Source organism: Calypte anna, chromosome 3 (assembly GCF_003957555.1).
Source record: "Calypte anna isolate BGI_N300 chromosome 3, bCalAnn1_v1.p, whole genome shotgun sequence".
NCBI lineage: Eukaryota > Metazoa > Chordata > Aves > Apodiformes > Trochilidae > Calypte > Calypte anna.
In genome coordinates this window covers 44,715,827-44,732,928 of record NC_044246.1, presented here as the reverse complement: position 1 = coordinate 44,732,928, position 17,102 = coordinate 44,715,827, and the positions used below count along the sequence as shown (strand labels likewise).

Sequence of the window (17,102 nt, the reverse complement as noted above, 5' to 3'; positions counted from 1 at the left end):
CCAAGAAACATGTTTTTTTTTGTTTGTTTGTTTGTGGTTTTTTTTGTTTTTTTGTTTTTTGTTTTTTGTTTTTTTTTTTGGGTTTTGTAAAACCAAGGCAGAAGCAGACTGAAAACCTGGAACATGTCACAGCTCCAGGACAAAAGATTGCTACAGGCAGGGGGGTGTGTGACCTGAATAGGGTTATATTCCAATAAATGACAGAGTTAAGGGCAGATAATATAAAGCAATAAATCTCCAGTGTCTCTAACTGGTACCTCAGAAATCTGGGCTTGTGCCATCGGATAGATGTGGGAAAGATGCCTCTCCACAATACCTATTCTTCCTCATCCCAGGATGCAGATGCAGAGAAAAGGAGATGAAGTAAGTGGTGGCAGCAATCCTGATGACTTCTTCTGTTCTGACATTGGTATTTTCTAAGCAAAAGCCCTGCAAAAATGCATCTTGAACTAGTGTGAACTGACCTCTTCTCAACAAGACAGACTGCTGCCCATCGCTTTGAGTCTGGTGCGACCATTCACATCAAGAGAGAAACTGGAGGAAGGTGAGATTAAAAAAAGGACCCTTGTGGGGCTTAGGGCTAGCCCAAACGGCTGCACAGTTTTCTGGAGCCCTCTCTGCAGTCACAAGACAACAAACACCAACATTAACAGTGTATCTGCAAGCTGTTCTTCATCTTTCTATAACCAAAATGTGACACCATCGGCTGATCTTAATCTAAAGGACAGTAAGATGTTGGTGTGAGATATTCATAGGGAGAGGAGCCCTGAAGCAGGGTGGGTGACATACACACAGAGCTCCATCATTTTGGTCTTACTACCCCATTCATTTATTTTAACAACTAACAGAGTACAGGGGAAGTGATTGCCACCACGCAGAATGAAGTTTTACATCACTTAAGAAAGCTCAAGGAGAGGGACACTCTGTAATTCATACAGCTGCAAAGCAGCATAAACCATCTTTGAGGTGCAGGTGATATTTCCATGTGTGAAGTTCACCTCGTGCCCTAAATATGCCCACTAACAAATGCAAGGTTCATGGAGCATTAACCCAATTAATGGCCTGATCCCGGCACCTTTTTCTCAGTGAAAGACTTCTGGCTGCAGTTTGATGGAGGTTTCTGAAATATTTAAGTAAATTGCAGTGTGATAAAATGTTACACTAGGGAAGTAATTGTCTTCATCTGACAGCTTTGGCAGTCGGGTGCTTGCTTAAGGAGAACAGAGGCTCTTGGGTCACCTCACTACAGTCAGGGTCATCTCCCCGCTTTTAATTAAAATGAGGATTTTGACAGTTTGGTAATTTAGAAGAAACAATTTGAACTGTTACTACTTTCTGCTGTGACTTACTACAGTGAAAGAGGCTCTGTATACAGCAGATGCTTGAAGACAAAGTCAACATTTCTGTTTCAGCATGAAGGGAGGCCAGCTCCAGCAGCTCCCTGTGCTCCAGAAGCCACAGTGCGGGGCTAGGCATCACCTTCCCTCTTCGTAAATCACCAGGCCAAGGCAGCAAGTGGAGGAAGATGCTGATGAGTGCCTGGGTCCCAAGAAGCCAGCATTTCACAGACTGACGGGACTCATCTCACACGAGCCCAGAAAATTGTCACTCAGTGTTGTGACAGTCACTGCAACCACAACCCTGTGTGGCAACACATCAATATGTCTTTTACACACTTCCACAGATGGGTATTCAACCACCTATTCCACAGTTTATGGACTCCTTCATCTTCTGAAACCTCACTTTGATTTCAGAGAACTAAGGAATTTGTATTAGCAAAAGAAAACCAGAATAGTTTCATATGCTCTGCTAATTGCAGTATTATTTCCTCTAAGGAAGTATATCAGGTTTCCTTTTGAAGGATAACTATCAAATGGGAAGTGCAGCAATAGGAATGGCCTAGGTAAGTGGTACTATCTCCCACTGAGTGATTTCCACCTTTAAAAGTGGACATAGAGCAATGAAAATACAACAGGCCAAATTTACAAGGCAGATGAAAGACATAAGGAACTTCCTCAGCTGATGTTTTGATTACTCAGTCTAGCAAATGAGAAGTGCAAGTCAAACACCTTCTCAATGGGAAGCAAACTGCGGCAGATGGCTTCAGAGGATGCTCTGCAGCAGAGTAACTTGCAGGGGTGATGCCTGGCACAGCACCACAAGATCTCATTTACAAGAAACTGCTGAAACATTTCTAAGGTAATCGCGATTTGGTTTGATTTGATTGGCTGGGCAGCACCACTGCCAAGCACACTCTGTCCCCAGCGGCAGATTGGTCCTGACACGTTTAATAAATTAATCTGCCTGACAAAGTGCTGCTCCCTCCCCTCCCTCTGATCCCCCCGGACAGCATGGGAAGTTAGAAAGAAGAAGAAAGGGCGTGCAGCCACTGCTGATGAGAGAGAAATGGGGCTGCTACTCCTGTCCCAGGGCACGAGATGGGATTCAGACTGGATCCCTTGCCCCAGAGCTTTTTTCTGTGGTGGTTCATAATAGCCAGCATGTTTCATAAGAGCCAGCGTGATTCTGCCCCTGTACTCAGCGCTGGTGAGGCCACACATCGAGTACTGTGTCCAGTTCTGGGACCCCCAGTTCAGGAAGGATATCGAGGTCCTGGAGCGGGTCCAAAGGAGGGCAACCAGGCTGGTGAAGGGACTCAAGCACAGACCCTATGAGGAGAGGCTGAGGGAGCTGGGGGTGTTCAGCCTGGAGAAGAGGAGGCTCAGAGAAGACCTCATCGCTCTCTACAACTACCTGAAAGGAGGGTGTAGCCAGGTGGGGGTTGGTCTCTTTTCCCAGATGACTTTCAGCAAGACAAGAGGGCAGGGTCTTAAGTTGTGCCAGGGGAAGTTTAGGCTAGATATTAGAAAGAATTTCTTTACGGAGAGGGTGATCAGACATTGGAATGGGCTGCCCAGGGAAGTAGTGGATTCTCCGTCCCTGGAGATATTTAAAAAGAGACTGGATGTGGCACTCAGTGCCATGGTCTAGCAACCGCAATGGTGGTTCAAGGGTTGGACTCGATGATCTCTGAGGTCCCTTCCAACCCAGCCAATTCTATGATTCTATGATTCTATACCAGTTTTCTATGCCTATATATGCCTATGCTCCCGGTGAGTGCTACTTCATGAGGAAGCATAAGTCTTAGCAGTAAGGATCCTCACTCATGCTGTGCTCGGTGGGAATTATTAAATGGAAGCTAGGACACAGATAGCAATTACTGTTTTGTTCAAACTACAGAACTCTAAAATTCAGTCATTGCTATTCTTTTAACTGCGTGATCCTGATAGCTAAGTAAAGCCTGTTGGATCTGATCTTGGCAATTAAAAGCAGAAATTCTCATCTTAAATAGAATCATAGAATTGGAGAATGCTTTGGGTTGCAAGGGACCTTAAAGATCACCTAGTTCCAAACCCCCTGCTATGGCTAGGGACATCTCCCATTAGACCAGGTTCTTCTTCAGCTTCACAGACCTGTACTTGAAATACTTCGTTTTTTTTATTTTCTGACACGCAAAGTTCATCCCACTGACAACAGAAAAGGCATTTAGAAGTCTCTGCAGGTAAGTCAGTGCTGTTCTCCCATAATACACAGCACTTGTCTAGTGTAATTGGTTCCTGCGTGAAGGGGAAGACAAGAAGGAAAGAGCAGTGCAGCATTTTAAAACTCCTAGGGAGCCACTAAAGCCCAGATGTAATAATATCAGAGCACAAGATACAAACCAAAACACATTTACACCTGGAACTTCATCTCCAAAGGTAAGCAAGCTGCCAGGCAACATTATTTTGCCCCAATCCTAATAGTGTGTTTGAGCTAAGATCTGCCAGGATTGAATACACTTTGGCTATAATAAAGAATATAATTTAATGGGAGTATAACCAGTATAGTTTCTGTTCTGGACTACCATGGACCAAAACAAGTTCATTAGTAGACTTAGGAACAAATATATCATGGAGATGCATAGAATGTATAGTTATTGAATGATTATTGTTATTGCATGATTAAACGCAAATGGAAGTAGCAAACACTGCTTTAGTGCCAATGTGGAGTGCTAATGCTGCATGCCCGATTTTATATGGAAATCCCCTCCACAGTCCCCATTAGAAGTGGTCTCAAACATCCATTTTGAACATCAGGATGCCCAAGCAGGTTTTTCCTGACTTCTGTTGTAGGGGTCTGCTTTTGACACTCAGGGAGATGAATTTCGAAAGATTGCTTGCTGCCACCTAGTGTTTCCCACTGCCGACCATCGATGAAATTCCAACACCAATGCAACTTTCTACCTGAGGGATGTCAGCAGCACTACTGGAGGTTTGGCCAGTTTATGGAAATAAGAAATTTCCTGGAGTGTTTTATTCCATCAGCTTCCTCAGCTGAGCCAAGTGAGAGCTCTCTGAACTATCTGACTGAAGCTTGGTAAAACACATTCAAGCCTTTTCACATGTTTACCAGAAAAAGCATTTGATGCTTACACTATACTGTTTATTTTTCCACTCTTTGCTCTAGGGGATCACTGACATGGTACAGGAGCCAGAAAGACCCTACTGCTGCAGCAGCCACCCTGAAGCACCACCTCTGTTGCCCCAAATCCTCAGAAACCTTATGGATCAGTACATGGAAAGTTCTGAAGGAAAAACGCTTAGTAAAAGAAATGGAAACAGCAACCATGTTAGAAGCAATGGAGCCAGAGCCTTCCAACTCCCGGCAGCAAGCTGGGATCGTGGCTCATTTATCAAGGCAAGGAAGAAAGTTAGAGGAGCTACTGGAACAAGTCTTCAGGGACTAACTTCCACATTAAAAAAAGAACCTGATTATGAATGTTCTTGCTCAGGATCTAATTCCTGGCTCTTTTCAGGTTATTCAGCACTACCTGGAGAGTATTCCCAGTCTGGTATTCCCAGAGGAAACTAGATTCAATTGAAATGCTGTCACTGCCTTTGTCTCTCTTATGTGTTACAGGTTAATGTGTTTCTGGAGCTCTAAAGCAGTCTGCTCCAGCAGACATAGATCATGAACTTTAAATTTACTTTCAATCTTTACTTAGCATATTGCAAAGTTTTGCCTGCCCATGTTGAGCTCTCACTAATAAAACTAAAGTGTGCCTCATATTAGTCCAACACTACAATTACTTAAAATGCAAACAGTATTAAAAAAAATACTTTACTAACTGTATTAGAGAAAACTACTTTGCCTCACAGAAGTAAAAAGATGGCCAAGGATTTATGAGAAACACCCTTAGATCTCCATCCTGCAGAGGGCAAACTCTGACACTACTCCAGGGAAGGGTTTCACGAACTCAGGACTGTGCAGATGTAGGGGCAAGCCTGCCATCAAGTATCTGCAGGAGTAGGCTAATAGTAGCACAAGCTCCTTGGGGATGTTGGGGACCTTTTAGATGAGGGACATGATCAGCAGGTAACTGATGACCACCCATTCAATGCAGAAGAGCAAAATTATGCACTTGAAGTCTTAGGGCAGTCCTGAACTTGTGTACACAGTCCAACACAGACCAAAGCATCGTTTGCTATCCAGCCATACCTGTAGTATTTATTCTGTGTGGTGGGAGAGATTTTTTTTCACTTGCAACCCTTGTATTTCTCTAGGATGGCCAGGTCTTCCTTGGAAGACCTGCTGCTGGCATCTACAGTTCAGCTACAGACAGATACTCCAAATGTGAATAATTGATTCTTCGGTTCACTAGCTGAAAAACTGAGGAACATTTTGTGGTTTGAGTCAATCTGAAACAATAATTATGCTAATTTTTCTTCTACAAATGAAAGTCTGAAGAAACAACATCAAGTCAGGCTGGATGAGGTACTTCAATAGGGTGAAGTGCAATGTTAGGAAAATGAAAATGCTGCTAAAAAGTTGATTTGGAACTTTAATGTTCAGAAAGCCAGAAACTCAGAACGACAAAGAACTGGGAATGCATCAGGTAAAAGCACAATGGGAATAGGTGCTTCCGTAAGATAGTATAGGATAGGACAGGATAGGATAGAACAGAACAGAGTATTTCAGTTGCAAGGAAGCGACCATTATCATCTAGTCCAATTGCCTGGCTAATTCAGGGCTGATCAAGTTAAAGCATGCAATTAAGGAAATTGTCCAAATGCCTCTTAAATACTGACAGGCTTGGCTTGGTTTTATGATGACTCCAGTTGCCAGTGTAACACTGTAGTAAAAAAATCCATGCATCCATTAATGTACTTTTGATAGATGAAGATTTATTAATGTTACTGAATGGATATGGATATGGGTATGGAGAAGACCTGAGGAGGGTGCAAAGAAAGGCGAAGCGGGGATTATTGGAACAATAGAACTCACCTCCCTTAACTTGTCCCTGGGCAGTTTTTCACCTCACCTGACCTCCCTGCCCAGGATCCACCAATGGAGAGGGATGGCAGCTCCCACAATGGTGGCTGCCAGAAGACAAGCTACTTGTAACAGGCTTGCTCTGGGCTGCTTCTCAGAGAACTTCTCATCTAAGACTGTTTTGATCTTTGAAAGCAAAATATTTCAACATTTTCACAAAATAGCCTGAAAGACAACATCATCTGATCTCCAATACATCCTCTTCCAGCCAACACTTGAAACTGTGAAACTGCACTTTCCAGAAAATGGATTACTAATCCGAAATATTTCTTCCTATTCTTTTATCTGGGCATTTTTTTCACTTGTTGAACTCAACCTCACAGCAGCAGTAATCAATATCCTTCTAAAGGAATTACATACCACCCTATCATTTTCTGAAACCATACAATCAGAAACAAAACCAAAAGTAATTTCCTCTGTGTAATGTAGTCTTTAGAACATATTAACCCAGTGATATCGATTAAAAATTTGGCAACTTGGTTCTTCTCAGACCAAGTGAATGTTGCAGTAAGACACATGCAAGGACACTAGGTGGCATCTTTGTATTATATCTGTACAGGGGGTATGGAGATTAACTGAAGTAGTATTGTCACTTAAAAATGTGGTAAATCAAATATGCCTCAAGAGTGAAGAATCACCCCTTTGAAAGAAAAAGCGTCTATTGAGCATCTTGCCATAGTTTCTTCTGGCACCATGTAGCAGCAAATGCACTCCTGCTTAGTGATCAAAATAAACTGAAAGTGGGGCTCCCTTACAGGACAATTGCAAATCTGACCATAACCACTGATAGAGTAAAATAAATCACAGAAGAACTGAGGCTGAACACCTCAGCAGGTGTCATCCTGTCCAACCTCCTTCTCAGAGTAGGGCTAATGTGAAGTCCAGTCAGGCTGTTCATCAAGTTTTGCCCTCTCCAAAAGCTAAGAGATCCCATATCCCCTCTTGGCTCCAGTCCCACTTCTCAACCACATGTGCTGGAAAAATATTTTTATTTCACTGAGAATTTCCTGTGGTGCAAGGTGTTGGCTCTTGCCTGTTATGGAGATGCCCCCCTCCACTTTCTCTCCTCATGGCTGAGCACATGCCAGATCAAATGTGGGAGACATCAGTTATTAAGGACGAATTTTGATTATGTGGTTACAAGGAATGTCCACAAGATGTCAGCAGCCTTCCAGCTCCTGTCCCAGTAGCAGCAGCGCTGTGGGTCCACAGCATCCTGGTGGGATGGGAAGGAGACAGCCTTCTTAAAGCAAGAACTTCAGAATGTCTCATCTAAAGAGGTACCACGGGAGGAATAAATTAGAAGAAGTAGCTATCAAGAAGAAGAGGTAAAAATCTGGAAGATAGGTCAGTAAAACCACTGCTCTGTCTATCTGCCCCCACGCTGTAAGCAAAGCCTTCTACAGCTCTTAATTTCTAAAACCCCCTTTTCCTGGTCAGGCAATTCCGATGTGCAATTCCAGCAGGAGGAGAGGGCTGAGATTCACCTAATGAGAGCTGGACATTTCTGACCACTCAGGCCCAGACAAGAGTCCCAGGTCATCTCTCCTTGAGGTCTTTGGCCACTCAGCATGACTGCGCAAAGCTCTGTGCAAACACTTTGTGACTTCCACCTAAGTATGTAAATGAAGGGGAAAAAAGCCACCTTAAATCCAGCTTGAATTTCAGTGCTGGAAATACTTCAGGAAACCAGATAGGATGGGGAAGAAAAAAACACCTGATTTTCTTTCTATCAACATGCATAGTAAACAGAAACTTGAAGATTCATGTCTGAGCTATTAAAAGGGCCATAACTAGTAACTAATTTTCTGATTATTTTTTTTTCCAGAGTAGTAGAGAGGCAGAAATACAGCAGTAGAAGCTTAAAAAGTTTTTAAAATTACAGTTAACTTGCCAGGACTGGGGTCAAGGTTTTAGAGGCAGAAGTAAGAAAAAACGCCTAAAACCAGTAAGACAAACCGTATAGGTTATACAACTTGAAACATGAGGATGAAAGTGAGAGAGAAAAGCCAGCAACCTTCTGGTCTGTCCCTTGCAGAAATGCTCTGCCCTGAAACACCAATGCATTGCAGGACACCAGGTAAATGAACTGCTGCAGGTTAATGGCACAATTAATGTGCATCCCAAATTAATGCACATCTCAGCCTAGCCATGGGGCGTTCAAGGGCATGTTGGTGAAGTGATGGAAAGGATGATGTTTCCTCTACTCTTAAAGCAGCTCAACCTGCAAGGCACAGAGGAGGCAGGCACCTTCCATTTTGCTGCCAATACGGTATCAATCTTGAGCTGAGGATCTCGCTCTGCATGGCCAAGCTGTGCAAATGCTCACCACAGTGCATGTCGGACATCACAGGGCAGCTAAAAGCAGTGATCCCCTTACACCCTGTGTTTCCAAGGGAAGAAAATGGGGGAGAAAATTCAAAAACCATGATGTTCCACCACATCAGCATGGTTAGATTTACTGCCACGTGCTCAGGGGAGAAGGACGTGCGGTGGTACCTGTAGGATGAATTCAGTCCTCTTGATGTCTCTATATCTGGCCACCTGAATACTCACAGCTACCTCCCCTCCTTACTCAGGGAAAAGCCCACCACCATGACATCCTCAAGATGGGCACCTAGATCTTGTTGATGGTGTGGATGGGTGAGATTATGCAAAGCCTCAACAAAAACAAAGTGATGGAGGCTTCATAGACACCTGAAGAGTAACCCCACTGTTGTGTTTTTTTTTTAGAAAGAAATGGCATTTTTAATAACTTCAATATAACATGTCACTTGACAGAAGTGAGGACATGCAGCTCTTTGCTGCACCAGAAAACATGAGAAGGGATTTAACAAGCCTTCAGAGCCATACTGCTCCCACTGACAGCAGCAGACATTCAAGCTCTTTACAAAGTCAATGCTAATCTCTTTTGTCAAAATTCCCCTAAATAAGGATTCTGGTGGGTTTTTTTCCTAATATTTTGAGAAGAGCAGACAAACCATGATGTGTAAGTTTCACTGCCTAAGGACAATGCATCTGCTTTGTCATTGATTCTGAAGCTTTCAAAAAATCAAAGGGTGGCAACAAACTGCAACTCCTGTGTGGTGCATCAGTGATGACAGGCCAAGCACATTGTGTGCTGAGGGCAAACAAGCAAACCATGAGTTTCAGGTACATGTGGGATACCAACAAAATACTGAAACAAACAGACTAAAAGGTCTGGCAGCAGCATCTCAGACTACATGAAGCCTATTTTATGTGCAAGAAGATGCAGATGGTTCACATTTTTCATGCAGAGGTGTTTTCAGTAAAAAAATCAGCTTTTTTTCAACCCCCTCTGTCTCTACACCCCAAACTGATCAAGATCACTGTCGCCTTCTATTTTTCATGAAATTTTCTGTCGCATTTTACTGACTGGTGTTAGCATCTGAAATACACAATACTCCGCCAGTATCTGGGTCACTCACACCGAGAAAGGGAATCCCATTATTGTCTCTCCTCGTAGTTGAAATGAATGAATTTGTACTGTCAGCTCAGGTTTGGATTCAAATGCTGATATTATCATGACAAGCCACCACGACCCTGGGTGCAAAAGCACCACAAGCCTTTCATCCCAGCCAATGCAGAGGCAGGGGGATGACATCCCCCAGGATATTTGGGAGCCCAGAATACTGCCTCTTCATCATCACTGCTCCTGCCTTTGAATTCAGATGAAGCGATGAGAATATTCAGCAATAATTGTTTTTTCCCAAAGGTATACACTACTTACCATCAGATCCTATCTGTTTTGTAGATTTGAGAAACAAAAAAAATCCACTAATCAGGAAAGCTGCAAAATATACAGAAGTCAAGAAAAAGTCTTTCCTTTACTCTTCTTCAGCTTTCAGTATAGTCCAAAGCAAGCAAATACCAACTCTGCCTCCAAAACAAGAACTTGTTCTCTCAAAGGCTACCTCTACGATCTGTGCCACTCTTCAGTCATGAAGGAGCACCTATTAGAAACACTTCTGCCTCACACTATACAGGTAGTCAATACTGAAATACTTGGATGGAGAATGATTTTGGAAGTGCAGAAATAGCAGCGTTACAAAGCTGCTGTATGACATGAAACCACATGAACTAACTCTGGCAAAATTCCTAAGCCCATCTTAATACTCAGGACACAATCACAAATCTGCTACACCTCAGTGCATTCACAAGTGAGTTAATTAAACTTTCAACTGCTGACTTGAAAAGAGAAAAGTTGTAAGCAACATTGAAATCTTGGAGTCTTTGGTCCCTAACTTCAGAAATTGTAAGTGTTCTCACTGAAGTTATGGAAACATCAGTGCCTAAATAACCTCCCAACAGAACTAAAGGTGCCAGTGCATGTGCACGCATTGTCTAAATCAAATGGTTATGCTGAACTAGTGTAGCAACATTAAATATTCTTAGTTTCAAACTAAGAATAATTTAAATCAAAAGGAGGGAGGCTAAGTCTTAATAAATATACAATAAAATGATATCTTGCAATAGAATTAAAAGAACATTCTCAGGTGACAGTCATTGTCTCTTAATTGCTATTAAAATTAACCTGCTCTTTTTAGCAGTGTTATGGAAGTGCATTTAATAGGCTGTAATTGAGTCTCTAACATGGAAAGTAACTGGAGGGTGAAGGCACAACTTCTTGAACCCTTCAGTCTTAACCCCATTTCCTCATCTAACTATACCTTTGGAGTGGTGGCATGTAATTAACTGCAATTTGGGTAACCTTCCAAATTCTCATTTTCCATTTAAGCAGAAAACCCTTCCTGAAGGTCCCTCTACAGATGGACTTTTTCATGCTCAGCTCCACAGCCACTGCTGAGATGGGAACCAGCTTGAAAGCATCCTGTCCCAGGGACATGCATCCTGGGAAGATGTTGTGGGATGCATGGCTGCATCAATTACCACCATGCCCCAGGCTACCCTGGAAGAACAAGCTCAGTATCAGAGTTGCATTTTGGCTCCCAGCCCCAGTTTTTCCTGGCATGAGATGGTTTAATTCAAAAGTGCACCCCTGATATATGCACATACATAGATGCCTGATATATGAAGACCTCTGACATACAGACAGAAAAGTAAGAATTTATTGGAAAAAACTGATAGTGATTTTCTCTTTAAAATGCAGCAGTTACTCATCTGGGGCTTGATCCTTTACCTCTGTAGTGTGTATTGTTTCACTGTGCCTCCACACCTGACCCAAGCTATGCCTTAAAACCAAGCAGCCTTAAAACTTATGAAGCTTATAGATTTATGGCTCCAGAACTGCAGAAAAGATATGGTACTGCTGCAAGATAGAAAACAAACTGGTTTTTGGTTTTGGGGTTTTTTTGTGTGTGTGGTGTTGGTTTGCTGTTGTTGTTGTTTTTTAATTTTAAAACATCTTTATGCATTCATGTCAAAACATCCAGGGATATTTTTGGGATTAAGAAGGGCTGTGGAAGAAAGTTGCTCTCCTTCCATCACAGGAAATGGCTTGCCTACTTTTTTCACTCATTATTCTGTGCCTTTATTATACTGTAAGGTATTTTATTACAGAAAAAAAATCCAGTTTTACCCTTTTTGTCCTGTAGCAGCACCGAACAGTCCTGATGAGCAAGTGATGAATGTCCTTCAGGAGCAGGCAGTAAATGTAATTTTAACAAAGAACACTTATCAAATATAAATACAGCGCCTATTGCTGCGGAAAAATCCACATGAAAATGAAATCCTAAATTCATTTTGCAGCTGCATGTGGGGAGATGTTCATGGCAGGTGCTACTTGCTGGGGTGTTAGCATGTGGAGAAACACTGCTAAATCAGGCAAATGTGCCTGCTTGAATCCTATGCCTCTAAGGAGGGGGATCCCAGAGCTGTGCTGGTACCTTGCCCAGTGCTGCTTTACCCTCTGGGCCAAATTTTCCCCAACTGGCCAGCCAGGACCTCCCAAGCCACTACCTGGGACCGTGTACCCTCATTTTACCACCCGGTGAGGTGCTCAGCTCCATCACCTGTGTTACCCCCTCCAGGCAGTGGCGGGTGGCAATGAGATCCATCCCTGATGCTCCTTGCCCGGCTGAACAAGCAATTTAATTTTTTTCCTTTGATGTACTTTTCCCTTTCTCCCTTGCTCCAAACTGCCTTTGCCTAAAGCAATGTTCTTAAATTAATTATCAAGGAGATTTATGGCGCAGAAAAGCATCGTTTTGGGCCTCCACTGGGACTTCTGGCTTTTCTTTCTGCAGCCTGGGAGCCTGAAACCGTGGTCCCTGCAAGACCCATGACTCACACTCTTTTGGGACACACACAGAAGCCTTATACACATAACTCTTTTCCCTTGCAGCTCTACCAATAAATATTTGGATTTCCAGCTCTCACTGTACTTGTACACTCCCCAGCTGTGCCGGCCTCCCAGGACAGCCACTATTTGTGTTACTTCCTGAAGGTTAACATGCAATCAAAGGTAGGTGAGGAAATTCCAAAGTGACTTTGCACTATACCTTCATAGGCGCGAGCTGGATGGGAGTGATGCATGAGGGATCCACCATAGGCTTTGGCCTGTTTGCTGTGTCTGCCAGCAAGCTGTGCCACTGCTGAGGTAGCCCCGTGAACTTCTGCTCCCGGTGGTCAAAGCCAGTGTGAACCCGATGCTCAAAGTTAGAGGGCCCAGAAATTTCAAGCCTTTTCTTCTTCTTTCCAAACATGGTGGAAAAATCTGGAGAAATCATAGGGAAAGAAAGGAAAAAAAAAAAAGCAACAAAAAATCTTTAGGCTTTGTTGCAATGGGCAGCCATCCTCTATTGCACAATTTTAGCCAGGTAAATAGGTGAACTTTACTCCACACATACTGTCTTTGAGTTCTGGGCAAGAAAAGCACTTGTATGACCTCACAGGACCTGAAATTTTAAGAAATCATCCCAGTCTCTAATCAGTGTGTGTTCATAATACCTTAGGAAGCAAGGAAATAGCTATTCCCAGGACAGAAAGCTACTTTATGCCTTTCTTGCTGCTATCTGCTCATGCTGTGAGTTGTGTCCCGTGGAAGCTCCCAGATCTGAACAGCGCCAGCAGCAGCGTAGGGCTGTGCTTGGAGGAGTGTGTGGGGAAGCTGTGCCAGGACACACCATAACAACAAATGCACACACGGCTTTGCAGCTTAAATCTATAGGCAGATCTTGGACAAAAGACAACCTATCCCAGGTGGGAGCTTGGCCCTGTTATGTTTGTATCTAGATTTCACCCAGCAGCAGTGAAAGAGCGATTTATTCCTGCACCGTTCCAGTGATGCAAACAGACAGAGCTCAGATCTAATTCTAGCCTGGTCTAAGGGTATTCATCTGCATTTGTAAAAGGTCTTGCTTATAAACAGTATCAGGTATCAGCTGTTATAATCACCATATTTACATGGCTTGACCTCTCCTTCAAAGAGAAATGCTTTGCTCAGAGAGCCCAGTGCTGGAAGCTGTTGGGTTATGCCTGGGTGGGTGCCAGCAGGCTCAGGTGGGATTCATGACACCTACTTCTTCTAAGGTCCTGGAGGAAGGACCAGCTCCTTTGGTCTCTGTGTAGGTGGTGTGTAAAAGAAAGGAGTCCCTCCAACACTGTGCAAAGCAAGGAACTTGGAGGCTGGTAGAAGAAACCTGACCTTCCCAGCTTCTGCATCACTGATGAGATCTGGGCTCTCCTGGCTGTCTGGTAACACTACCTCTTACAGCACTTTACAGAAAGTGAGTGTCTTGGTAAACTATGTAGTTATTTCCTGATAATAAGGGCTTTGTTTGACTTTCTTCTGTCTGCTTTGTCCTTCCTGAGCAGCTTGAAGAAGGCAGCAGGAGGGTCTGCAGGGCACACAAGGAGCACAGGCAGATAGCTGGAGCAAGAGAGGTTTCAGAGGCAAAGTGGAAAGAGGCATGAACTGCAAACTAAAGATACATTCTTCACTGTTGGCGTAAGAAATAGCGAATATACTCACATTCTGGATTAACCCTTGGGTTTGGTGGGCCCAACCTTATGACAAAATGAGCCTAATGGTTTTATTGAGGCCAGTTCAGAACTGATTTTCTGAAGGACTCCAGAACTATGTCATGGAAGGCACAGAGAAATTCCATTCCTGGCCTCAGGGAAACAGACAGAGGTCCTGTTATTTTTCAGTGAAATCCTGTCCTGAAAAACTCCTCTGCCTGCTTTCCTCATCCTTGATCTCATGGCCATTGCAAGAAGGTCTTGGTAAGCCCTTGAGTAGCAGCTGGGTGAGGAGGCTAGCAGTTCTATAAAACCTGTAGTATCATGGGAGAGACTCAGCTGTAAAGATGCTGCCCTAACTTTATGATTCAGGAGGCGGAGAGGAGAAGCTCATGAAAGAACAGCACTGTGTTGCTGCTGCTGCAGAAAAAGATGGGATGATAAATCAAGTATTTGTTCCACCCTCATTCCCTTTTACTAGTTTATTTAAAGATCAAGTCCATTATTTGAAAATTGATTGCTGGCTGCTTTTTAAGTCCCTTCTGTGTGTTTACAGGCGATTATGCCTCCCTCGTGTGTATTTTCTTTAGATGAAGCAGACCTTCCTTCTTCACAGGTCTCACCTCTGGCTTTGCTCCCTTTCTCTGAACTCCCTCCAACTTCTGCTTTTTTGACAGCCTCTCTCCATCTCTGTTAGTTCTGGGATCTTCCTCTCCTGAAATCTCTTACCATTACCTTGCTATCTAGCCCATTTTCCATTTCCAATATTGTGATCTTTTTAATGTCAGTGGCATGTCATGTACCTTATGGCACTTGCAGAAGTGTTTCCAGACTAACCCAAAGCTGTCATGGTTGGCCTCTGGTCAAAGATTATTTATTTTGAAAGCTCAAACAGAAGCAGCCAGCAGTTCAGGTCATATTCACCACTCGTCATCAGGGCTCTGCAAATCACAGCCAGCTGCAGATCAATGGCACTGGATTGATTTCATTCACCCTCTGGGATATGGATCTATGAGGCCTATTGGAGTCACATTTTAAACCATCAGCTCTAGACATGTACTTCTTCATCTGATCAATGCCAGTACTTGGACCCTAATGCAGCTGTTGGATGCTTAAAGTCTTCTAAGAGCCCCTCAACAACATTAGATAAATGAAAGCACATCACTCAGCATACTATATGTTGCCTTTGTAAAAATATACAGCAGATTAATTAAATGTGATATTATATTTCTGGTTTTAAATTGCTCTTTGAAATATTGCCCTCTCCTGTTTGGATATCACTTCAGCTAGAAATTTGGCCTAGCAGGACTTTCTCAAGCGTATGTTTTAGTCTCAAACCTGTGCCAAGGCCTCATTATTGCTTGGGGATGGTGTCTGAGGCCTGGGCAATGGCTCTTGCTCCCCTCTTTTAACTGCAGCTCAGGTTTCTATCATCTTGAATCAACTGTGAAGCTATAGCAAGAGAGACAGGGAATAAAATTGGCATCTTACACAGTAGGGGATGGATTCTGCCATGTGGGCAAATGCACAAATGCATTTGGTGGTTAGAGAGGTGGTTGGAGAACATGCCTCATGGGGCTGTGGCCTGTGGAAGGTGAGTGAGACAACTGGCTGATGGTGGCCTCAGCCCCATGGGAGTGGGGTAGGACTCACCTCAGGGCCACTTGGCCTACTGCTGCAAACAGTCTCTTGGTGTTAGTAAAAGAAACACAGCCTCAACCAGCTCTTAAAGGGTATCAGTAACAAATGCTGCACTGTTGCTTTGCTTCATCAGCCAGCGAGGTATCTCTGTTTAACTGCAGAGAAAAGCTGACCCCCCCCCCAATCATGGTCCCTCTAAATAACTGTAATTAATATACACATCAACCACAAGGAAACCATTTCTCCTGATTTCTTCCAAAGAACCAGAATGTTTTTGTTTTCATTATCTGTCTGAGAATGCAGGTTTAGAGATGCCAAGCCAGTGAAACCTCCTGCTACTGGCTTGTAAGAACAATTACAAGTTCCTAACGATGCACTTCTCCTTAGATCTCTAGGAGAGACTATTTAATCTCTGTGCCATAGATTTATTGATGTGATACAAAAAATAAAGCACTTATTTAATCAGGTGTGGAAGGAGAAAGCATCATGGAAAGGTGAATAACTGAGAAAGGTACTTCTCATTTCTAAAACAAATTGATAAGCCTTGGAGAGTTAAGTGCTGGGAAGACAAATGCTGGACCTCTACAGCTCCTCAGGATGCCAGATAGCACTTACACAACACAGGTGTTAGGAAATGTCTAACACAACACAAATCACATTTTACTAAAGAAATTCATTCAGGCACCTATCCATTCTCTGTCATGCAAAATAGCAAGCCTCTTGTTGTCACTACGGAATACTAATTTTCTAATAGCATTAAGTTAGGAAAACATCCCACAATCAACAGGGCAATTGTCTGTATTTAGCAGAGGCAAAGTGAGATAAAAGGCTGAGGGGCTGCCCCTGGTGCACCCTCACCCAACCTCCCCCATGCCAGGGTGCTCACCCTTAACTTAATTCCTTCTGACAGCCTCCAACATATCCATGATCTTGCCAGGTCTCAGTAAATGCCATTTCTCAGTCCTGTGCTCGCCCACACAGAATGAAAGGAAATGAGGTGTTATACTCCAAATCTGTTGCTATCTTTGTGGGGATGACTACAATCAGGATGTCTGTCCTCTACTTTAATGTGTTTTGCCAATGAATAGCCTGTCCCTTCCAAACCAAACCCTTCTATGATTCTGTCATCTCAACACCACATACGT

General features: G+C 43.3%; 1 protein-coding gene across 1 annotated transcript in view; it reads right to left on the bottom strand.

Moving 5' to 3' along the window:
* PAK5 (p21 (RAC1) activated kinase 5) overlaps positions 1 to 16,874 on the bottom strand; it is a 41,498-nt gene extending 24,624 nt beyond the window's left edge. Inside the window, exons 1-2 of the mRNA XM_030447264.1 lie at positions 16,844 to 16,874; positions 12,855 to 13,069 (exon numbers count right to left, since the gene is read on the bottom strand). Of these exons, the coding sequence (XP_030303124.1) occupies positions 12,855 to 13,058 (204 nt within the window). The 5' untranslated portion in view covers positions 13,059 to 13,069; positions 16,844 to 16,874. The remainder of the gene's footprint in view (positions 1 to 12,854; positions 13,070 to 16,843) is intronic.
* Between the last annotated feature and the right edge of the window lie 228 nt (positions 16,875 to 17,102).